Source organism: Polypterus senegalus, chromosome 6 (genome assembly GCF_016835505.1).
Source record: "Polypterus senegalus isolate Bchr_013 chromosome 6, ASM1683550v1, whole genome shotgun sequence".
NCBI classification, from domain to species: Eukaryota; Metazoa; Chordata; class Cladistia; order Polypteriformes; family Polypteridae; genus Polypterus; species Polypterus senegalus.
The window spans coordinates 118,136,270-118,161,381 of record NC_053159.1 but is presented as its reverse complement, the minus strand read 5'-3'; the positions used below and the strand labels follow the sequence as shown (position 1 = coordinate 118,161,381).

Sequence of the window (25,112 nt, the reverse complement as noted above, 5' to 3'; positions counted from 1 at the left end):
CGGATCAGTCGAGCCCCAGTACTGTTAGCTAACAGGGTGCTAGCGGAAATTGGGCTACTGTTGGCCGAAGAAGAAGAAGAGGGGTTAGGGGCGAGACGTGTCTGGAGGCAGGAAGAAAGTAAAGAGAGTGAAACTGAGGGTAGGAACTTTGAATGTTGGCACTATGACTGGTAAGGGGAGAGAGTTAGCAGATGTGATGAAAAGAAGGAAGGTTCATATATTGTTCATGCAAGAGAATAAATGGAAGGGGAGTAAAGCCAGGTGGATTGGAGGTGGATTCAAATTGTTCTATCATGGTATGGATGGGAGGAGAAATGGGATAGGGGTTATTCTGAAGGAACAGTATGTCAAGAGTGTTTAGGAGGTGAAAAGAGTGTCAGACAGAGTGATGATTATGAAGCTGGAAATTGGAGGTGTGATGATGAATGTTTTTAGTGCATACGCACCACAAGCTGGGTGTGCAGTGGGTGAGAAAGAAGATTTTTGGAGTGAGTTGGATGAAGTGATGAACAGTGTACCCAAGGAACAGAAAGTGGTGACTGGAGCGGATTTCAATGGGCATGCTAGTGAAGGGAACAGTGGAGACGAGGAGGTGTTGGGTAGGTATGGTGTCAATGAGAGGAATGAAGAAGGTCAGAGGATAGTGGATTTTGCCATCTTATTTTAAGAGGGAGGAACATAGGGTTACGTACAAGAGTGGGGTAAGATGCACACAGGTAGATTACATCCTATGCAGAAGAGCTGATCTGAAGGAGACTGAAGACTACAAAATAGTGGCAGGGGAAAGTGTAGTTAGGCAGCATAGGATGGTGGTTGTAGGACGACGTTGGAGAAGAAGAAGAAGAAGAAGAAGAGAGTGAGGGCAGAGCCAAGGATCAAATGGTGGAAGTTGAAAAAGGAAGACTGCAAGGTTCAGTTTAGGGAGGAGGTGAGACAGGCACTGGGTGGCAGTGAAGAGTTACCAGACAGTTGAGAAACTACAGCAGATGTAATAAGGGTGACAGCAAGAAGGGTGCTTGGCGTGACATCTGGAAAGAGGAAAAGGAAACCTGGGGGTGGAATGAAGAACTACAGGAGAGTATACAAAGAAAGAGGATTACAAAGAAGAAGTGGGATAATCAGAGAGATGCAGAAAGTAGACAAGATTACAAGGAGATAAGGCACAAGGTGAAGAGAGAGGTGGCAAAGGCTAAAGAAAAGTCGTATGAGGATTTGTATGAGAGGTTGGACACTAAGGAGGGAAAAAAGGACCTGTACCGATTGGCTTGACAGAGGGACAGAGCAGAGAAAGATGTGCAGCAGGCTAGGGTGATAAAGATGGAAACGTACTCACAAGTGAGGAGAGTGTGTTGAGCAGACGGAAAGAGTACTTTGAGAGGCTGATGAATGAAGAGAACGAGAGAGAGAGAAGGTTAGATGATGTGGAGATAGTGAATCAGGAAGTGCAAAGGATTAGCAAGGAGGAAGTAAGGACAGGTATGAAGAGGATGAAAAATGGAAAGGCCCTTGGTCCAGATGACATACCTATGGAAGTATGGGGGTGCCTAGAAGAGATGGCAGTGGAGTTTTTAACCCGATTGTTTAATGGAATCTTGGAAAGTGAGAGGATGCCTGAGGAGTGGAGAAGAAGTGTACTGGTGCCGATATTTAAGAATAAGGGGGATGTGCAGGACTGCAGTAATTACAGGGGAATAAAATTGATGAGCCACAGCATGAAGTTATGGGAAAGAGTAGTGGAAGCTCGGTTAAGAAGTGAGGGGATGATTAGTGAGCAGCAGTATGGTTTCATGCCAAGAAAGAGCACCACAGATGCAACGTTTTCTCTGAAGATGTTGATGGAGAAGTTTAGAGAGGGCGAGAAGGAGTTGCATTGCGTCTTTGTGGACCTGGAGAAAGCATATGACAGGTTGCCTCAAGAGGAGCTGTGGTATTGTATGAGGAAGTCGGGTGTGGCAGAGAAGTACATAAGAGTTGTACGGATGCATTCAACGTGGAGGTGGGATTAAATCAGGGATCGGATCTGAGCCCTTTCTTATTTGCAATGGTGATGGACAGGTTGACAGACGAGATTAAACAGGAGTCCCCGTGGACTATGATGTTTGCTGATGACATTGTGATCTGTAGTGATAGTAGGGAGCAGGTTGAGGAGACCCTGAAGAGGTGCTCTAGAGAGGAGAGGAATGAAGGTCAGTAGGAACAAGACAGAATACATGTGTGTAAATGAGAGGGAGGTCAGTGGAATGGTGAGGATGCAGGGAGTAGAGTTGGCAAAGGTGGATGAGTTTAAATACTTGGGATCAACAGTACAAAGTAATGGGGATTGTGGAAGGGAGGTGAAGAAGAGTGTCAGGAGTAATTTGTGACAGACGGGTATTCAGCAAGAGTGAAAGGGAAGGTCTACAGGATGGTAGCGAGACCAGCTATGTTATGTGGGTTTGAGACGGTGGCACTGACCAGAAAGCAGGAGGCAGAGTGCTGGAGGTGGCAGAGTTAAAGATGCTAAGATTTGCACTGAGTGCGACGAGGATGGATAAGATTAGAAATAAGTACATTAGAGGGTCAGCTGAAGTTGGACGGTTGGGAGGCAAAGTCAGGGAGGCGAGATTGCGTTGGTTTGGATATGTGCAGAGGAGAGATGCGGAGTATATTGGGAAAAGGATGTTAAAGATAGAGCTGCCAGGGAAGAGGAAAAGAGGAAGGCCTAATAGAAGGTTTACAGGTGAGGTGAGAGAGGACAAGCAGGTGATGGTGTAACAGAACAAGATGCAGAGGACAGAAAGATATAGAAGATGATCCGCTATGGCAACCCCTAACGGGATCAGCCGAAAGAAGAAGAAGAGGACTACACTTTTTTTTTTAAACTTAATATAAGCAAGGTTTTTAAAAAGTATATATATATATATATATATATATATATATATATATATATATATATATATATATATATATATATATATATATAAATATAAAATTTTCAACATTTTAGTCTTGGGTTTGTTTTAGTACAATTTTGTAATCAATATTTTAACACTTCCTTTAATATTTCTATCTGTTACTAGCACCATCTATTGTTATATCTTTGTATGAAAATTTCATTTCTTAATTAACATGGATTAATTCATTAATTAGTTAAACTGATTATTGATTCATGTATTGTCATCGGAAGTGAGTAAGTAAGCAAAATTTCAAGTCGGTTGGACAATAGGAAGTGGGTTAAATATCGATTACAAGCTTTGTACCAGTCAACAAACAGGTGAAGTTAAAAGAAGGGTGGTAAAAATTGCACATTTCAGTTCAGTGTGATTAAAATTAAATCTGGACATGTCCTCTTAATTATCAATTATCTCTTTCTGAATATGAAGAAGTGAGAATGGCTTATATTTTGTCAATTACAAATGCTGCAGCCAGACTCTTTTGAATGTTAAGTTCGGTATAAATATCATTTTTGTTAATGTTACAGACAACATGATGTATATTCAATAAAATCAACATGACTTCAAAAGACAGCTCAAGACCGCTCCAAGCATCCCACCCAAATACCTCCACTTTTGACACTAGGATAACCAATTTCTTGAAAATCTCAACACTAGACAAAAAAAATAAGAGCGTCTCATTGGACTTGCAACTTTTTATTTATATACAACTCACTTTGAGAGGCACAATGTTCGCACTGGAGCCATTTTTGTAGATTTCATTCATAGTCCGCTGCAGTGCCACAGCTTGCTGGGTCAGGTACTTCAGATACTCGGAGCTCTCCCGGGTCTTTTCATGGCTCTCACCCACCTGCCAGCCGACATAAAACAGTTAAACCGGGCTCACCTTCAAGAGGTCTCCGTTTGTGTCAAGTTACAGGAGCTTAAAGCAACCCCAACACAAGAGGCTGCTTTAGGAGCTGCCACATCTGACAGAAAAATGAACCAGTGGATGCTAAAACAAGAGGAGACCATTCATTATGCACCCAGTAAGGCCTTCCCACCCACTGAGCTCAGTCCAAGTCTAAACCCTCCATGTGCTCTCTTTTCCCTTACCTGGTTTTTATAGATGGTGTAGCCTTCTTTCTCATGCTGTAAGGCAGACCGGAACTCTGCTTTGCTTTCATAGACTCGAGCGACGAGATGGTGACTGCCAGAGACAAGGGGGGAGCAGGAAAGTTAGATGTTCCCCTTAACAGCCAGACTACATTCAAAACTTGGTTGTGCGTTAACTCTTGTCCTTCAAACCCCAATTAAATGGACTCTCCACATCATAAACTAGGACTTACCTGAGTGCAACCTTAAGGGAGCGAGCTCCATGATACTTTGAATTTATGGCTAGAGCACTTTCTAGGAAGCGTAGTGCCAGATCATATTCCATGACACCATGAAGGACGAGACCAATGTTGCTCTGCAAAAACAAAACAAAACTGTGGTGATTTTTGATGATAGCTTTGTGGGGAACATTTAAGAGACTGCAGTCACTGTAAAAGCCATGTACCTCTAAAGTTGGGCTGGACAAACCTGACTGCAAAAGGCCATAATGGCTGCAGATTTCCTTGGCAGGTCATCAGATGCTATGATCTACTAATATCATGAACTAAAACCAGCCTCAATATAGGAGTCTTTCACAGCAACCAAAGACACAAATAAAGAACCTAGACTTGGATATTGAAGACATGGAGGACACGGTTCTCTTAAAAAGATCAGCAACTTTGGGGATTGTGGACCTGCTTGAACAGTCACTCCCATTATAATCCCAATTTTTTTTATTTTTTAAATATTTCCTTCTCATGGCACTCTTTTGCACTACACATGTCCATTTCTTTGTGGTTACTCACATGAGTTTACATTTTCTTTCCAAGTTACACTTAACACTGGCCTTACCCTGCTTTTTTCTACTGTCCACTTTATTTGACTTCATTTTACACAAAAGACACCAAATCACTGAACCGACCAAATCCGAGCCAGCAAGGAGTTAAAAACTGAGCAGGTGAGAAAGAGAGACGCATTGCCTGTCTGATGACACAAGCGACAACCAACCAGTGAATATCTCATCAGTATGGTCTCACTCAAGCAAGTCAGACAGAGAAGGAGCCAATGGAAAACTTTAAAAATGTTTGGCAAAAATTGTGAAGGTCCAAAGGGAATAAAGCCTTGCTCTAAGCTACAAACCAGATTCCAAAAAAGTTGGGACACTATACAAATCGTGAATAAAAATTGAATGCAATGATGTGGAGGTGCCAACTTCTAATATTTTATTCAGAATAGAACATAAATCACGGAACAAAAGTTTAAACTGAGAAAATGTATCATTTTAAGGGAAAAATATGTTGATTCAGAATTTCATGGTGTCAACAAATCCCAAAAAAGTTGGGACAAGGCCATTTTCACCACTGTGTGGCATCTCCCCTTCTTCTTACAACACTCAACAGACGTCTGGGGACCGAGGAGACCAGTTTCTCAAGTTTAGAAATAGGAATGCTCTCCCATTCTTGTCTAATACAGGCCTCGAACTGTTCAATCGTCTTGGGCCTTCTTTGTCGCACCTTCCTCTTTATGATCGCCAAATGCCAAATGTTCTCTATAGGTGAAAGATCTGGACTGCAGACTGGCCATTTCAGTACCCGGATCCTTCTCCTACGCAGCCATGATGTTGTGATTGATGCAGAATGTGGTCTGGCATTATCTTGTTGAAAAATGCAGGGTCTTCCCTGAAAGAGATGACGTCTGGATGGGAGCATATGTTGTTCTAGAACCTGAATATATTTTTCTGCATTGATGGTGCCTTTCCAGACATGCAAGCTGCCCATGCCACACGCACTCATGCAACCCCATACCATCAGAGATGCAGGCTTCTGAACTGAGCGCTGATAACAACTTGGGTTGTCCTTGTCCTCTTTGGTCCGGATGACATGGCGTCCCAGATTTCCAAAAAGAACTTGAATCGTGACTCGCCTGACCACAGAACAGTCTTCCATTTTGCCACACTCCATTTTAAATGATCCCTGGCCCAGTGACAATGCCTGAGCTTGTGGATCTTGCTTAGAAATGGCTTCTTCTTTGCACTGTAGAGTTTCAGCTGGCAACGGCGGATGGCAGGTGGATTGTGTTCACTGACAATGGTTTCTGGAAGTATTCCTGAGCCCATTCTGTGATTTCCTTTACAGTAGCATTCCTGTTTGTGGTGCAGTGTCGTTTAAGGGCCGGAGATCACGGGCATCCAGTATGGTTTTACGGCCTTGACCCTTACGCACAGAGATTGTTCCAGATTCTCTGAATCTTCGGATGATGTTATGCACAGTTGATGATGATAGATGCAAAGTCTTTGCAATTTTTCGCTGGGTAACACCTTTCTGATATTGCTCCACTATCTTTCTGCGCAACATTGTGGGAATTGGTGATCCTCTACCCATCTTGGCTTCTGAGAGACACTGCCACTCTGAGAAGCTCTTTTTATACCCAATCATGTTGCCAATTGACCTAATTAGTGTTTATTGGTCTTCCAGCTCTTCGTTATGCTCAAATGTACTTTTTCCAGCCTCTTATTACTACTTGTCCCAACTTTTTTGGGATTTGTTGACACCGTGAAATTTTGAATCAACATATTTTTCCTTTAAAATGATACATTTACTCGGATTAAACGTTTGATCTGTCATCTACGTTCTATTACAAATAAAATATTGACATTTGCCATCTCCACATCATTGCATTTAGTTTTTATTCACAATTTGTTTAGTGTCCCAACTTTTTTGGAATCCGGTTTGTATAAGAAACAAGAAGCTGTACTTATTAACCACCAGCACGCTTTGAGCTGCAATTCTATGCTGTTACAGTCAAGCCCAAGACAGACTCCAGGTGAGTGTCATGATCCACTTTAGGTTATGCTGTCATCTAGTGGATACAATCAGGAATATTTATATTCATTCTGCCACTTTATGGTAACTAATCAATATTCATGAGAGCGATGGAGAATGCAGCCAAAAACAACAATGTTAAAGAAAAAGCCATAAAGCCAGTTTTAGAACCGACTGAAACTGAACCACTGCCAGAATTTATCACTAATGATGACGATTGTCACAAACAGTTTAACTGATGGGTATGGCACTGTACAACTGAACCGTTGTGATATGCTCGGTGCCTTTGGTCACCTGAAGATTCACCATGGTGTGACAGTAGCTGTGTGGCAAAAAGGCAAAATGTCTGCAATCAAGTACAAGGACCAAACAGACATTGGCCCCCTAAGCACTGTTCATAATGCAGCAACGTCAATGTTCAAACCAGGAGAAATGTGGAAGTCACTAAGCCTTATGCAGTGGTAGCCTATAAAAAGGCAGTATGTGTGTAAATCATGCAGATAGGGCACCGACATTCTACCATTTCACGTGTAAGCAACAGTAAAAAAAAAAATATTATAGGAAAAGTGAGCAAAGAACCCCACTTCTATTGCCCCAACTGCAACATCAGGCTGTGTGTGTTGGTGACTGTGCAAAAACGTATCAAAGGAGACGTACGAATGCTGCATTCCATTTCAACTAGGAAGTTGGAGTTTCCAGGTCCCAAGTAAGACGTTTTAACTGGAATGCCACTACAAGTCAAATTTTCAACTTGGACAGTTGGGAGAGCCTCGTCAACCAAAATCCAAGATGCTTTCAGCTCTCCTCAACAGTTTGTGAAAGCTGTACTATTCTGCTGCTCATTAGTACTTCTTTCTATTTTTGTCCCATTAGATTAGTTGTATACATAGTACTGCCCACCTTCTATATACGTGGACACGTTGCTGCAATGTTTGGATGTGCAAAATACATACAATTTATGTGATGTTATGAACTTGTTCAGTAGTTATCTGTGTTCCAAAGGAGCAAGCACAACAAAGGCTCTCCTGGAAGTGTCCATGTTGGGTTTCCAAGCGTTTTACTGGAACACGGTCAACTCAGGCGTGAAGTAAAATCTCAATCGGTACAGCAGACTACCCCAGACATACCTTTCCTAATGTATTTATGTTGATATTTTGGTATTTACTTATTTCTTGTTGAAAAAAAAGGTAACATTTTTCGGCTCATTTTTTCCTGGGATAAACTTAGGCTAACAATCCGAATGCTAAAAAAGATTTTGTTTTGTATGATTTTTGTTAACAAATATTAACAAATTTATCTGGTTGACTTCACTGGTGCCATTTTATTACCCCCAGTCTGAATTGTTTTCATGAAGTTGTGACTTTCAGATGAGCAGACACCTATATAAATAAACGCATTTGTGCCATTTATTCATGCAGATGTGAGGACTGCTGCATAAACTGTCAGACACAACATTAAAAACTAAAAGCCCAATCATTCTACTTGTATAAATTTGTGACCTCAACTTACGTAAACTATACTGACAAGATAAGGAAACAACACAAGCATGTCCAGATCTCAATGCACAGAAGCTCTGCTATATGCAAGCAGCAAGTCATAATTATAATTACAGAACCCTGCTCCATAGTATAAGAAAGGTATCAGCTCTGTAAAAAACGTCTGGAATTTGTTTTTATAAAGATGCTCATCAGGGCTTGGAGTCAAGTGATCTCTCAACCAGGTCCAAACCAGTAAGGCGATGAGACATTTCAGGGTCTCCTGAAGTCCTAGGCAAACAGGTCTCTTCAGTTTTTTATTTACTTGGTAACTGGTCCTTGAACTGCAGTACCGTACTTCAACTATGGAAACAGCCAGTCATTAACCCGAGGTTTCCAAGTCCCTAGTATTGCTGCCAACAGAAGCGCATATCCCTTCCCAAATTAATGCTTTGAACATTTGGTGAGCTGCACCTTAATGACACAAACTAAGCTTTCCACAGTTATCAGCCATTTATTGTACAAACATACGTGAAGACGACAAACTTTCTGTTGATTTTAAATAATTTCTTTTCTTGCAAAGCCTGGTCCTTATGTCAAGAGTGCTAGTTTGAAATTTTCCTCAGCTTTTAATATTGTCTCACACTGGATAATATAAATATGAATTAATGCATCAAAGCACAGAACTAGAGTATACACATGACATAATTACAAAGGCATTTTTTTTATTAAGCCAGTAGACTGCAGTATGTAATGACACATGATTTATATCTTTCTTTAAAGAAACTGTATGGTCACTTCTCATGGTTCTGGAAGAGGAGCTGGGAATAGTGCCTGAACAGAATATCCGAGTATCTACACTAGTAAGAATCTAAGTAGGTACTTTATTGCCATATGATTGAGTCAACAGGTAAGGACAAAGTATCCTGACAAATCTAAATTTAATAAAGTCCACCAGGCAGGCAGGCAGACAGGCTGTTAAACTACTATAAACGATGCAGAATGTACCAGAAGGTGATATAAAGGGAGCTCACATGATGCTAGCTATCCATTACATGTAATACGGAGCTCACAGACAGGAAATCATAGACAAAGATCTACACGGATCACTATTTTAACAAAATAATTGCCATTAAAGTTTTTTTAGTAGCATAAAAAAATTATTATTGATTATTACATCTTGCCTGAAGAAGGGGCCTGAGTTGCCTCGAAAGCTTGCATATTGTAATCTTTTTAGTTGGCCAATAAAAGGTGTCATTTTGCTTGGCTTTTCTCTAGTAGCATAAAGAAAGATCCATAAGTTGAACTTGCAAATTAACCTTAAATGCTATTTTTAAAGTTTGAGTTGTTCCTGAAATGTTTAGTTTTTAGCCTGCCATTTTTTTTATTTTGTTCTTCTCTTTGTGTCTGCAGCCTAGAACAAAAAAATTGACAAAGGCAAAGTAGCTGCCATTTGTCAGCCTGCCATCAACTAAAACCTACGGGCACCATAGACCTACAGCACAACACAGTTTGCTCTCCACTGCTTTATGAATTCACACTTAACACCCACAAAAGGAGAATTTTTAAATGATCCTCATGTGTCCCAAAAGACAATTCAGATAGCAATTAACTAAAGATACGTACATCTAATAGGGCCATCTCTGGGTGGTCTTCACCAAATACCAAAAGCATGAGATAGCGAGCACGATACAGCAATCTGAGGGCAGTTGAAAGCTGGCCGTTGGCAAAGCAGTACAGAGCCAAATGCATCTGGAAAAGAAAGACGACTTGTATAAGTCTGACTATGTCACGTGCCAATGCACTTTAAAAACAATAGCAACAGCACTTACATATTCCTGTATGGTGTTCGGGTGTTCGATGCCAAGCACTCTTTCACTCATCAGCACAGCCTTCTGTTGATTACTAAGAGCCTAAAGATGGAGAAGAGAAATAGTTAAAGGGCTCCAACATTAAATAGTTACCCAACTTTGACTGCTTTCAAATCCCTAAGAAATAGTAACTTGGACAGAGAGTCAAATATGATAGCGTTCACTTATTTGCATTGGGTTCGCAGTGTCTGACATTACAACTTCCATGTATATGCTTGTACCTCAGGGTATTCTCCCATGATGTAATTGAGACGAGCCAGTAGTCGCAAACAAGCACATATCTCCACATGCATGGCTCCATAAACATTGTTAAAAAGGTTTAGAGCCTCATTGATTAGTTCACAACCCTCTTTCAGGAAACCTAGCAAATATAAAAACAGAGCTGGTCAAAGAGGCAGAATAACTTTGCAAAAAAAAAAACAAAAACCAACACAAACTCAAAGAAAATTAAAAACAACATACCAAATAAGACATCATCAAGAAAGTCTTATGAATATTTACACAAACAAGTTTATCATTAGAACTGTTCTTTACGGAAATACTATACCTTGCTGGACTTTGGCTTGACCACTTTGAAAGAAGTGAAATGCATCCGAAGCCTTGGGGTTTACATGCTTCACTATAGGAAAGATATTCAATATATCTTCTTCGACAAATGTGGGCTTGTGACGGCCGTCAAAATTGAACTCCTTAATCAGAATCTGCAAAACACAAAGATTGATGAAGGGCAAAATGTGGCCCCTGTAACCAAAACCTAACAACATCAAGTGATGGGCATAATCTGCTTAAATCTAGACAAACAAAAGCAATAATCAAAATCATCCATAATTCGCATGTATATATTTAACATGAATGAGATGCCACTGCGTTTGTTGTCGAGACATTTAGATATTTATCATATAAATATATTGTTCATGCAACTTGTAACCTCGAATGGAAAAAAGTTATTTTTCTAATATGAGCCGTATCAGATACTATTTTACAACCCTGGTATCTTTCTCTGTAAAGTATACAGAACCAGTGTAAATACTTTATCCATATGGAAAGTAAAGCATACAGCAGTTTGTGAGAAGGGTTTTATCTTTCCATGACTTTTTCTCTTAACGAAACTAAAAGGCTCCCACACGCCCAACCCCAAACACTTCTAACCTACACAGCATATCTTGCTAGAAAAAGCAAAACATTGCTATGCTGGGCAAAAGTTTCCATGCTTTCCTGAAGTCAGATGATGCACCAAATATAAAATGTAATCTTTATATTAATGTGATGCACAGATTTCAACCAAAGCCAAAACTAAAACACCCAGCATAAACAGTGTCTCTTAATTAAAATGGGATTGTCAATATGAGCAAGAACACAAAAGATTTACTGATGGATACAACTATAAAATGCTTTGTTTGCCATTCTGTAAAGGTGGCATCTTAAAAATGAATGCCATTCATATCTCTGCACATCCACTTTTCCCTAATGCTGCCTTTATATTGGCTTGAAGGCCAGGTTTATACTTCACGCGACGCATGCTGCAGCGGACGCTCCTGCTACGCAAGCGCTGTACTGTTTATACTTGCGCACGTACTTTACGTAAACTTGGAGGAATCCAACAGGTGGCAGTGCGAGATATTATCGCGGTGAGAACAGGTTCGGCTTCGCTGTGATGTGAATTGCCTGGAACACCCATTAAATTCCGATGACACCTTACAGCAATTTCTCTGAAAATTATGTTTAATGATTAAATCCATCAACCAAGGGATGTGTCCATTCCAGCTAGCATTGGGCACAAGGCAGAGACAATCCCTGGACGAGGCATCAGCTCATCGCAAGGTGAATACAAGCACTCACATACACTAGCGTCATTTTACAGTCACCAAATCTGCATATCTTTGGAAGGAAACCGGAGCACAATATGGAAACCCAGCAGGAAAACATGTCAACTCCAGGCAGGGAATATCAGCGACGTGACTCCCTGCGTGACAGCAGCGCTACTGCTCTGCCACCGTGTCACCCCCATGTGTGGAATTATTAATAGTGTTCTTTAAATGAAATTACCGATTTATCTGTAAAATGTAACATACATACTTTAATACATTTCATCATGAAAGTGATATCAAGTATAAATTTTAGGATTCTAAAATGTGCAGAGAGTTGGAATATCATACATTTAATGTGCTCGGTGTGGCGATCTATTGCTGTTTGCCGCTGCTGTCAGGTCCGGAGGAAGCCACAGAAAAAAAGACAGCACAGAAGATGGTATGTGAGACTTTTAAAAAGTATTGTGTCGTTACGATTGGGAATATGCGATACTTGAATATAAAAGCACCACGAATGCATCTGCGTGTCGGCATTTTGCTTCACCTCATCAATCAAAGCGCGCACATCAATCCCAGGGGATCCACAAAGCGGCTTTCTGTCACATGTAGATCGTATACAGAGACTGACGTCACATTCAGCTTTTAGAACACTACGCCCCCCCGACTTTTTGCTGGTACTGCAACTCGCGCACGCGTCATGTTAATTTGAGGACCTGCTCAGAGGACGCATGAAATGAACGCTGGGAACACGTGGCAGCCATGATGCGTGCGCGTTCTGAGCGTGAAGTATAAATGAGCCCCAATGACCGAATTGTCTGTTGATGGAAAAAAAAAGTGACTTTGGCAGCTTACTGAGAGGTAAATGTTAAATTGAAAATAAATTTGCATTCATTCTAAATGCAATTGCAATGGCCCAATTGTATTTTTATGGAAAACAGACAGGTTAAAGGGCAACTTTCAGAAAATGTATATAAAACAAATTTTCTAATACTGAATATTTCATACGCAAGAACCTGATTAAAAGATTTGCCCAATTTTCCACAAATAAAGGAATGCTTTGCAAAGATCACTAATTTCTAATTTATTTGATACTGAACGAAGGAGAGATTCTTGAGCTAGGAGGCATCTCTAGCCCACTGCTATTCATTCTTACCAAGAGCAGAAGGAAAACCAAAATTTTAAAGCTACTAACCTGAATACCAGTCTTCAGTGAAATCTCTCTGAGAAGGCTGATTTTTTGTAGCCCATATTTCTCCACAGCTTGATCCACAGTCTCACTGTGAGAAAGTGAAGATTTAAGTGAGAAGCAGGCCTTGCACACTGAACAAGAGAAGGCCTCCATGCCCTCTATTGGATATGCCCTATAAACTACACGACACAGCTACTCCCAAAGACAGAGTGGCAAGATTACCTGTGTAGAGTAAAGTGAAAATAGCTCTGCGCCTCTGAGCTGATGTTCCTCCAGAGGTCAGAGGGTGACAGACTGGTCCAAGCGGTGTTATCAGCCCCACCACTCCCAGGAGCTCTGTTTCGCCGTCGCCGATTCTTTCTCTTAGATACTAGCTCATCTGTTGGAAGGTGACCAACTGTGTCAGGGAATGAGCTCAAAAAGCAGTTCAGAAAGTGGCTTATGGCAGCTGATAATGCAGACAGTTCAACACCCTGCCAAAAAAAAAACAAAAAAACAAAAAACAAAAAACACACACACCGCAATAATGGACCACTTGAACAGGAGTGCCAGAACAATGCAAATCAGTCTATGATTCATTTGATGCACTGTATAAAGATTCATAAAAGCATGCAACAGAGGCATAGGCAGACAACATGTACACAGAAAGAGAGCATATCAAGCCCAGCATTCACACTTTCAAAAGAGAAGGCAAGCAGTCTAACCTGGAGATATGTCTTAAACACGTGTTTTGCAGAACGAGTGATCACTTCGCTGACTCCTATTTTCTGCAGGAGGAAAAAAAAAAAAAAGAAGCAGCAGCTTAAATATTTTAAGGACAACAAGTGGTCTTCCAAGTCGAATGAATTTATTTAAAACTACATTTTTAAGTAGGCATCAGCTCACAACTTGTCAGGTCTAACCTGAAGAACCACATTTTTCACAAAAAATGTAAACAAGTATTTTGTCAGTGCAACTGGACACCATTTTTAAGGAAGAAAGAACAAGGAGATGACTCACATAAACATGATCAAGCTGCCCCCTGGACGGTGTTTTAGTAATGAAGTCCAGCACTGTACCCAGATAGCGCATATTTATCCCACGCTGGTGCAAAGCTTCAGTCAGAGTTGCTCCATCCATTGGCAGGGCATTGTGGTCAAGACAGTCTTTGATCTACAAATATGAGATTGGCATTAAAAATAAGAACGGGATATTACACTTTTATTCAACTGGTAACTCCAAATTTATACGCACTAGAGCAGGAATCTGACACGACACCAGGAAAGCAGCGGCATCCTTCAGCAGCTGCTTCTGCTTGTTAATCTCTTCTGAACTACTTTCTGGAAAACGTACTCCTGTAAAGAAAAGACAGTGTATTACACAGACCAGAAAACAGCAATAAGAGATCTAGCTGGCCGCTAAAGTTTCAGTCTTAACTCAGTCCATAATGGGTGAAAAGACTACCTCTTACAAGTTAAAGAATACATTTTTAAAGAGGTTATCTTTCTCATCTGCAATAAATGAAGTCTCTTCATTATGAAACTGTGAATCATTTACACCACAAAGTTTACAGTGCTTGCCTTTATATAGATGGGGAAAAAAAAAAAAGTAACACACCTGGAGAAAAGATATCTGGATTAAAGCGGATATCAAAGGAAGTGCTGCTGATGGAGCCAACTGCTTTACATGCATTCTGGACAACTTCATAACCTTTGGGGTCTGCTGGGGAGGAGCACAGACAAGTCAGAGTGATCCAGAAACACACAGTTTCACACTTAAATGGAAATTACAAACCCAACTCCATATCAATACACAATATCATTGAGAACAAAAATTGCTAAAAATGATTTTGTAAAGTTGCAAAAATCAAATCATAAGCCACCACCAACACCCAATCAGCTTTAATTCATGCCTTTTTTCTATTCATACTCAACCAATTAACACAAGCCAGAAATAAAGGGTAAATTGGGGTGCATCAGCAGATGAAATTAATCCACGCCAATTAAGAGACACGCAACATTCAAGGGTAGAAGGGACTAGGGTCTCTGAGAGATCAAGAAGGATTTAAAATATATATATATATATATATATAGAAAATTTAATGAAACACAAAAAAAAAAAAAATTTTTAAAACTACAAATAGTGCTGGGCAGTATACCAGTTCATACCGAAAACATTTTATTTTTGTTATGATATGGATTTTTCTTATACCGCAACACTGGTTTAAATTGCCTAAACGACGTTCAGAATGTGGCGCAGTGGGAAACTGTTCAAGGTGGGACCTTTTTCACTGCTACACCACTAATTACATACAACAGAGTATATGTGTTAGTGGGGGTGTTGTGCGGGGGCTCTTTTTCACTGCTACACCACTAAATAGGCATGCAATGGAGTACATGCGGTAGTGTAGGTATTGCGCGGTGAAAATGGACAGATGATGATAAAGTTGAACATGATGACACAGAAGAACTTTTGCTGGGAAAAAAAAAAAAAAAAGGAGTCATGGCCGTTGCCTGGAGATACTTTGGTTTTAAAAGGTCGGCTGTGGACCATTATGTTCAAATGTGTGAATACTGTTTCTATACTATGGGATAGTACTTCAAGCCAAGTTGTACTTGTTTTATTTTTTTACAATACTGTGTAATGTGCCTGGATACTGTGTAATAGTGTGACGACACGTTGACTTTAATCTCGACGCTTATGACGAGATTAAAGTCGACATGTTGACGTCATTCTTGACATTTCTACTTTATTCTCACCGTTTATGTCAAGATTAAAGTCGACATGTTTACGTCATTCTTGTAATTTGCCATTAAAGTAGAACATCGTAAACTAAACTTCTTTGTAAAATGAATATCTACTAGACTTTCTCAAACCCCGTCATAAGTTATATAGCACATTAAATGCTTTGTGTTAAGTGATCCCAGAGGCATGTTAAATCGGTACGTGCTTCTTAAACTGATTTCCTCTGTATCAAGTATATATTTTAGCATTCTAATTTTTAGAGAGCAGGAATATGATGAAGTGAATGGATTCTGTGCGGCGATCGCTGCCGGAGCCTCCTCTTAGGGCAGAGGAAGTCAGTTTAAGAAGTGTAATGATTAACAACTGGGTCGGGGAACACAACACAAGCATTTAATGTGCTACATTAACTTATGATGGGGTTTGAGAAAATCTAGTAAAGATTGATTTTAGGATGAAGTTTAGTTTACGACATTCTACTTTAACTATAAAATAGACTGAGAATAAGGTGGAAATGTCGAGTTTAATCTCAACATAAGCGTCAAAATTAAAGCGGAAATGTCGAGAACAAAGTCAACATGTCGACTTTATTCTTGACATATAGTTTGTTTTTTTTCTTCCCTGTGTCCGTATTTTTTTTTTTTCTTTTCACTGTGGCCCTAATACGATTCTGTAGGGCTATACCACAAATAACATTATAAATGCAAGTTGCAGTTTTATTATTTATGTATATAGCTTAGCTTGAAGCAAGGTCCATATTAATGCAATATGCCTAAATGATGGTTCAGTTGGTAAAGATGTCATCACCAAGTTGCACTTGTTTTATTTTTATTTGGTGAATACTGTGTAATGCACCTGGGCTTGAAGTCTTGAAGTAATAGTATTATTACTGGAAGCTGCACTATTATTTATTTTATTGTTAATATTTTTTAGTTTAAATATTAGGCAGTTTAAATGATGGCAAAGTTGTTTAAAAAGTCACCTTAACGTTTCAGTGGACAGAGATTGTTAACATTAACAGAAAGTGTAGATGGTTTACAAAAAATATTCACTATTTATTCCTTTTCTAAGACATGTTTAGTGCAATACAACTTTTGACAAGCACCTCTGGATATTTTACTAAGTCTAAATGCCTCTTTGGATGGTTAAAAATATGTTGTCAAAATTATAGTTTAAGTTGTTTGCAAAATTTGTTCAATAAAAAGGTTCTATATTTTGACTGCAACTGTCATGCAATGTGATTCGTTCTCTTCATTAGTGCCACCCCCTTGAAAACTATCACTTTATGGGGCCATGCAAACCTGCATTAATACTTGTGTGCACATTAAAATGTTTTTTTGTACAATTCTCATGACAGTGGAATAGGTTATTCTTCGCCAGTCGACTGCAGTAATTGCAGTGGAAAATGTGGTTAACATCCACTCATGCATGGGAAAAAAAATACTGTCAAATACCGTGAAACCGGGATAATTTAGAAAAATACCGTGATATAGAATTTTGGTCATACCGCCCAGCACTAACTGCAATACAAAATATGTAAGAACATCTGGATGACCAGAAACACACTTTGTCCAGAAGGAAACTTGAATTGCGATAGTATTGATGATTCTGTAACCGGCTTACCTGAGCTTCCAATATAGTCAGCATAAAATACAGGGTGAGGCAGAAAGGACAGATGTCGTCTTTGAAACGGCTAGAACTCACCACTAGGTGGAGTGACAGATGTTCGGTAGGTGGCTTAGGTTCGAAGTCTTAGAATTTTTTTAATTTCTTTTTAGTTGAAGTCATGGACAATAGAACACCGCGTTTTTGCGTACGACTGTTTTGTCAATAACAACCAATCTATTACCGCAGTTCAGCGTGAGTTTCGTTGCCATTTCAATATCCACAGAAATAACGCTGTTCCCGCTCGTAACACTATCCTACATTGGGTTAAAGCACTTCGTACACGAGGTACACTACTGAACAAAAGACCGTCGGGGGGCTACACGAACGGCACGTACCCCTGAAAATGTGGAAAGCGTATGACTAGTCCTGCTGCGCAGTCCAAGTCGATCTGCTCGGAAGCATTCTTCTGAACTTGACCTCAGTAATTGTTCGGTAAGGCGTATTTTGCATTTAGACCTGCATTTCCATCCCTAAAAATTGGCCATTGTGCAACCGTTGAAGGTCGGGGATTACGCACATCGACTGAACTTAGCACATGAAATGGAAACAATTTTTGAGCACAATGACCAACCTCATTTTGTTCATGAGTGATGAAGCTCATTTTCATCTCAATGGCTTGGTGAATCAACAGAATTGCCGTTATTGGGCTTCTGAAAATCCGAAAAAAAAAAAAAAAAAAAATCACACGAAAAGACCACTGCACAGCCCAAAAGTGACAGTTTGGTGCGCTATGGACCTTACTTTTACTTTTTCGAAGACGATAATGGGAATGCTGTTACCGTGAACTGGGAGCGCTATATCGAGATGATAAACAACTTCTTTTTACCTGAATTATAACGAAAACGTATTCTCATCCGGCATGTGTGGTTTCAACAGGATGGGGCGACAGCCCACACAGCTAGAGCATCAATGGATGTTCTTCCCTGGTCACCTCATTTCCAGGTTTGGTGAAATTCATTGGCCTCCTCGTCCCCTGACTTCTCCATGTGCAATTATTTCTTGTGGGGTCACCTCAAGGCACATGTATACAAGCATAAGCCCCGTACATTGGAGGAACTGAAGGAAGCCTTTTGTGTGGAAGTCGCCCAAATTGACAGAGCGATGTTGAAAAGAGTGGAGGCCAGCTTCCATGAACGTCTTCAAAAATGCATCAGTGATAACGGACGCCACATGGGAGATGTTTTCCACACTTAAAATTGTCAAATGCTATTTCAGTATTAACTCAAATCTTTCAATAAGTTTCTAAGAAAAAATTAACAATTTTGTGATTTTGTAAAAACGTCCGTCTGTTCTGCCTCACCCTGTAAAAATCAGCATGCTGACACAAGCAGGTCTCGATCTGAAGTGAGTCAATGCAGCTGATTAGCTCTTGTAGCCAGGTAAGTTTTCCATGGACTGCTAAACTGGTTTTCCAGACCATTTTGAATAAAGTACAATTTTAGACCCTTAACAAACCTCTTTCTCTCAAGATCCTACTCCCCATTCTCTCTGCTACTGCCTACGAGTCACATATACCTGTTCCATCCTGTGCCGCTACAGCTGTGGCCAGTTCTTTAACCTCAGCCAAACCTGGGATATTCTCGTCTCCATCCTTACCCTCTGAGGATTCCAGACTCTTGCAGTCCCCATTGTCTGTGACAGAGATAGATGACGCAGCAGAAATAGTGTGTAACATTGATGGATCTTGATCCTCTTCTTTATTTGCCGATTGAGTTATGGAAACAGATGTACCATTTTCAAGTTTCTTGGTTTCCTGATTAGCTTTCTGTTTCATCAGTTGCAAAGCAGCCATCTTCATGAAGAGAAGGTACCTTAATGAGGAAAACAAACTAGATCTACATGGAAGCTCATATAAAATGTAGTCATTTGCAAGTTTCTGCATTACAAAAAGTACATCTTTCCATTACTAGCATAAAAATGTACGCAGACAACCAAGTCTCTTTGAATGATATAGCACCAAATCTAAACTGAAATTGGTTTAGCAAAGCCAGTTACTTACGTTTATAGCACATTATTTGCAAACACAAAAACTAGTGCTTTGCCCTTTGCTTGAATGGGCACATTTATCACATTTTTTTTCCTTTTCATGGTGTTAATACAAATTGTGTGTATGTGTGAAGAGACCATCAGTGTGTTGTCTTCCAAATCAAGTTATTTACAGTATTAAACTTTCATATTTTTAGTTTGTTCTACACTTCTTAAACATTTGGAACAGATCTGGGATCTCAGTACCAAGGAAGGCCAAGTTATTTTTTTCTTATTCTCCTGGAAACTTCACTTTCTGTTCTATTAAGTGAGAAAGAGAAAAAAAACAGAAAAAAAGGAAAAAAGAGACAAACTCTCTCACTGAAGGTTGCTGTAGCTTAAGAGGAAGCTTACAAAACCATGTGTCCCATTGTGCCAACTGGCTCCTTCAAGTGACAAGGCAAGAGGTACCTGACCTCAACCAACTAGCTCTCTCTCGCTTGACAAGTCTTTACATTTCACAAGGAATAATAAAAGCTACCCAACCAAAGATACAAATAAGCTATTCATGAAAGAGATATACAAATATGTCCATATCAGACGGCAAGTTATTTAAATTAAAACGTATAAGTAGGTCTCTTTGTCTAAGGCAAATGTTATAGAATGACCAACGTTGGGTTCTAAACCAACAATGATCCACTGCAAAAACTAACAAATACTTGGAAAACCTGTAGTATAAAGGGAAAAGATGCAAAATGCATATATACATACTAGCATATCTACTATTTTATGACATCTTGTACATATGTGTGCAAGTGAATTTTCAACGTTTTAAACAGCTTCTCTAGACCACAACTTAAGAGGTTTCAACATAATTGTTTCAAAAGAGAGAACATCACAACTGTCAAACAATAGCACTGTGAACCCTACCTGTGTTCCACAAAAGCTTCTATCAGCTCCTGGCGCAGACATGCCAGCCTGTGGCGGTGCATACGTGGAAATCCTAATGCAGTGCATTCTTCCAGAAGCTCTTCCCCTTCCACTGGCAAAAAGTTGAGGTCCGGAGGAAAGGTGCGCAGCAAATCTAGTATGTAGTGGCGTCCATCATTGCCAATAATACCCTTACACTCCACAGAGGAGCACAGTTCAACTGTCTCTCCTTTATCATTCAAAACCAAATGCTTCTGTACTTTGAGAGGCCGGCTTGTTTTTTCTAGTAGCTCTAGATATTTGGGGTGAGAGACAACGGTCTTGCCAAAGTCAATGGAGCCATAGATAACACTCTGTTCCTGTTCTCGTTCTAGTATACCAGGGATAATGGACTGAGCAGTGACACGGTATCCTCTGTAATCTACTACTACTGTACCCAGTGTATACAGCCCCTCCACATCCACTGCTCCATAAGCGCGCACCCCATTCAAGTCATTGGTAGGTGCAGTATGTGCAGCATAATCTCCACCTAGCTCTCGATAATGATCTCGCACATCAAAGCCCAGGCTGAAGAAAATGTTGTTCCAAATGAACATCTGCATTCGTGTCTCTTCCCCAGGATTAATGGCCATTACATTTCCATCAATGACTGCCATTGCTCCTCGTGTAGCTGCTGCAGCAAAATCACTATGAACCTGTAGAAGTAGAGAGAGGAGGAACAAAAAAACGGTGGTAAAACGGTGGAAATGCCCACTAGAACACAAGCAGGCACTTTTTGGAGTGGGTAAGTACAAAAATTCTACTGAATACACATTTAGCGATCTTTCGTGCTAAACTAGAAATGTGAAAACTACAAAGAAAAAACATGGGGGCTCTAACAGTCTCCCCAAAGACAAAGGCTTTAGAGGAGAGGAATGCACAATAAAAAAAATACTCTATATACTTAAAAAGGAATACTTTATACATGTCAAAAGTGTACTTGTTGCAAAAAATTGAGCTACTGTGGTTCATAAACCATTTATCATTTTCCAGTGCTCTGTTATCCTTCATTACATACTGTTTGCAAAAGCTATTTGCTAGTGTGGTTATGTTAAATTGAAAGAAGTATTTTCTTAGTTATGTTACAGTATTTGCCTATATATTAGTGCATAGTCAATGGGAAGTTCTGTTATAACCCCTACAAGCTAAATTGTGAATGGAATATTCGGATTATTTCAGCATTTTAACTACAGACAAGTTCAGTTTATGATCTGCCTTGCACTTGTTAAGGTATGGAAGGGAAACAGTTTCAAACCGTTCTGAAAGTATTGAACGTACTGATGCAGCCTACGCAAGTTCGCCATAGAAAAGTAAAAACTTGTAAGTATAGAAAGTAATTGAAGGCTGACAGGAGAAAGCAAAGATTGTAATGAAACAGAAGAAACCTTTTTCAGGTTTTATTATGCCTGTGTTATATAATTTTCTTAATTTTTGTAATTTGTTTTTTTTAATTTTCACTAAATCTTTTTAAAAACAAATTTTATTAGAGTGAGAATTTTTTTTTGTTACGAATTTGACTCCTGCTGGATCCTTACCTTACCAATTTAGTAGCCACTTGTTTTTGGGAAACCTACAAAAGACGCAGCTACACCGTTTACACTACAGAACTTTGAAAACAGTAGTACAAATAATTCCCCTGAACTACCTCCAGCAAAAACACCACTTGAAGCAAGCAGCAGGCCCTAGATGACAAATGACTTCTGTCACAGTCCTCTTTTAAGGCATATTAAAGGACTCTCACCTTGAAAACTGCCCTTTCTCTTAGCAGGCGCTCCGGCAGGTTCTTGCGTGGCAACTCTCTCGTTGTCTGCAACTCTTCATTCCAGTCTCTTGTCTGAAAGGGTTTTTATGTTACACTTAGTTTTGACACAAAACATAACAACAAAGTTGAAAAGTGAATATCAGACACTCGTAAAGAACTACAGAAAACTTTCTTGTCAATAACAGGCTGCAAGAAACTAGCTGTACAAACCAAAAGGTAGCAAAATTCTACAAATGTAAACTATAAGACTTGATATAATACAGCAAAGGCGTTCTAATTTGATTAGAAATTGTTTTTAGGAAGAGAAGTTTAATTATAGTAAAATTCTGAGTGTTACTTTTGGAGTTTGTTTCTTTGAAAGGGAAAAAGAAAGTACTGTATTATGTATATACAACACTACAACAGGACAAAAGAAGCAATTATGCAAATGGCCCAAACAAAGAGGTTCTGCTAACTAAAAATTGGGTTCATCGATAAGGGCTCCATTATAGAACTTTTTGACAATAAGGGAAACACAATTTGACACAATTTCCCGTATTGTAAAATTGTTTTGGTGCATGCTCAGCAGTATGTTATATTAATGTATTAAGGGCTGTAAACTACAAGAGGAATACACACTAAAAATGGAGATTAAAGAAAAAGGGGGGGTGGGGTTCCTCACAGTACTTCCTGGCTAGCAAAGTCCATCTCTCCCAGCCAGTTCTGTAATTAGAGGCCAACCAATGATGGTAATCTTAAACAACTGCATTCATGGTCGTTGATTGCTTCAACCATTTTCAATCAGCTGCCAATTAATAATGGCCAGCAAATGACAACAAAACCACCAGCTAAGCAATGAACTTTATACTGTTTACACTAATGTATGTTCATCATCTGTTACAATAAAATATTCTGAAAGATATAAAACAAACAAAACAAAATAAAATCGACAGAATAAAAACCACTAATTTTCTCCAGTTCATTAAATTTTAGATGTTGATCTCAGGAAATCAAAATCTACAATGCCATAAATATCAGACATGGTAGCATGAGAGCTTCTAATAAACCCTTCACCGATAAATGAGACTTCTTCACCTGGCCTGGTATATGTTCCTCATAGCCAAGTCGGGAAGTGTAAGCATCTTCAGCACGCACACAGTCCATGGCATGATCCACCTGTGGTGCTGTCCAGCTGTATACTTGGAAGGGAGTGGCAATTCTTTCAAATGGGTGCCTCTGAACTCTAAAACAAAAGCAAACCAAAGATGAATTTTTAAATGTCATCTTTAAATTGCTTATATAAAATTTTACCAGACCTTGTATAAAAGAGAGCAAAACCTTTTCTTTTGCAAAGCAGCAAAGTGTTTCTTAAAGGCTGGGCTGATTTGGCCAAGCAGTTCTACCAAGGAGTGGCTCAAGAAACTGGGATTGGCTGGTTTTGGGTTGAATGTATAAGTAGTTGATCTGCAAAAAAGAAAAATGAAGAAATGACCAAGAATAAAAAAAAACAGTGAAAATTAACAGAATTACTCAGAAGGCACAGATTTGGATAAAGAAATGGGTTGAAAGTATTGTATTACAAACAAAGAATGTCAAGTCCTTTATGCCAACATTGTCACATAAACACACACTTACTGGTTGAGGTAGAATCCACGAGCTGAAGCTGTGATGCTCACATTTCTTTCTTCCATTGTCACTACATACAAGTACATTAAGTCTCCATGCATTTTCCGATTTCCTGGAGGTGGGTTCCAACCACTCATTGTCAGGACTCTCAGGCACTGAAGAGGCTAAAATTATGAAATGGCAAATGAATCAAGAAAATCCACCCATTTCCAATTTGGCAATAACAAGTGAAACATAAGTCAAATGGAATCAGTCTCACAAACACACACAAAGACAATTGGAGTAGCCAGTGAACTCAAATATTGTAAGAAATCTAGTTAAACATGAAGATAATAAAGATAGTGTTAGCTCCATTTATTAAAGGTATTTTTATACATAGGGCCCAAAGTCTTGTGAAAAGTAAACCCAAAGGGGAAAAAATACACACACCTAGAACTTTTTACTACTCACCTTCAAGTCCTTATTCTGTGGCTGAAGGGGAGTCAAAGGACGGTCTTTACTGCCAGGAAGAATGTGCTCAGGAGGGGTACAGTCAATCTGTTCCAATTCATTACTTTTCCTCTTACGTTTACCGCTGTCTATAACAATAAATAACTGCACTTTAATCAGCCAGATTTCTCACACACAGCTCACGAACTTTCACAAAATGACATCTTTTTACAACTAAAATTGCATCAGGCACAGACTTCACATCACTGTAAACATCTTATAAAATATACATCATCCTCTTCTTCTTTCAGCTGCTCCCATTATGGGTTGAGACAGTGGATTATCTTGTTCCATATCATCCTGTCCTCTGCATCTTGCTTTATTACACCCACCATCTGCATGTCCTCTCTCACCACATCCCTAAACCTCCTCTTAGGCCTTCCACTTTTCCTGTTACCTAGCAGCTCCATCCTTAACATTGTTTTCCCAATATACCCAGGTTCTCTCCTCAGCACATGTCTAAACCAACATGGACTTCACATCACCATAAATATCTTATAAAATATACATCATAAAGTATATAAATATTTGCTAGGGTGTTCTATCTGCCACACCTACCTCCAAGGTCTCCTTCAGTAAAAACATTCAGGAAGGACAGTGAGTTGCAGTCAACACCATTATAGGCATCCGAGGGATCAAGGCTCTTGAGCAGGTCCCGGATGTGACGCACATGGATTCGGGCTTCACGAACAGTATATGGTTCTGAAGAAATATTTTAGAATATGTATTTGAGACATATATTGGTAAACAAGACAATGACA

The 25,112-nt window shown here is 39.5% G+C and overlaps 1 protein-coding gene across 8 annotated transcripts in view; it reads right to left on the bottom strand.

The window, feature by feature from the left end:
• Window positions 1-25,112, bottom strand: part of cluha (clustered mitochondria (cluA/CLU1) homolog a) — a 39,453-nt gene that overhangs the window by 3,517 nt on the left and 10,824 nt on the right. For 5 of the 8 annotated variants that reach the window (XM_039756924.1, XM_039756931.1, XM_039756930.1 and 2 more), the window contains exons 4-24: window positions 24,910-25,053; window positions 24,313-24,440; window positions 23,872-24,026; window positions 23,575-23,700; window positions 23,332-23,479; window positions 22,237-22,329; window positions 20,457-21,151; window positions 19,077-19,372; window positions 14,769-14,873; window positions 14,406-14,506; window positions 14,172-14,324; window positions 13,877-13,939; window positions 13,395-13,645; window positions 13,176-13,260; window positions 10,723-10,876; window positions 10,397-10,536; window positions 10,137-10,217; window positions 9,931-10,056; window positions 4,262-4,383; window positions 4,029-4,122; window positions 3,649-3,783 (exon numbers count right to left, since the gene is read on the bottom strand). In XM_039756924.1, the coding sequence (XP_039612858.1) occupies window positions 3,649-3,783; window positions 4,029-4,122; window positions 4,262-4,383; window positions 9,931-10,056; window positions 10,137-10,217; window positions 10,397-10,536; window positions 10,723-10,876; window positions 13,176-13,260; window positions 13,395-13,645; window positions 13,877-13,939; window positions 14,172-14,324; window positions 14,406-14,506; window positions 14,769-14,873; window positions 19,077-19,372; window positions 20,457-21,151; window positions 22,237-22,329; window positions 23,332-23,479; window positions 23,575-23,700; window positions 23,872-24,026; window positions 24,313-24,440; window positions 24,910-25,053 (3,395 nt within the window). The remainder of the gene's footprint in view (window positions 1-3,648; window positions 3,784-4,028; window positions 4,123-4,261; window positions 4,384-9,930; window positions 10,057-10,136; window positions 10,218-10,396; window positions 10,537-10,722; window positions 10,877-13,175; window positions 13,261-13,394; window positions 13,646-13,876; window positions 13,940-14,171; window positions 14,325-14,405; window positions 14,507-14,768; window positions 14,874-19,076; window positions 19,373-20,456; window positions 21,152-22,236; window positions 22,330-23,331; window positions 23,480-23,574; window positions 23,701-23,871; window positions 24,027-24,312; window positions 24,441-24,909; window positions 25,054-25,112) is intronic. The other 3 variants (XM_039756925.1, XM_039756927.1, XM_039756928.1) reach the window with 3 other exon arrangements.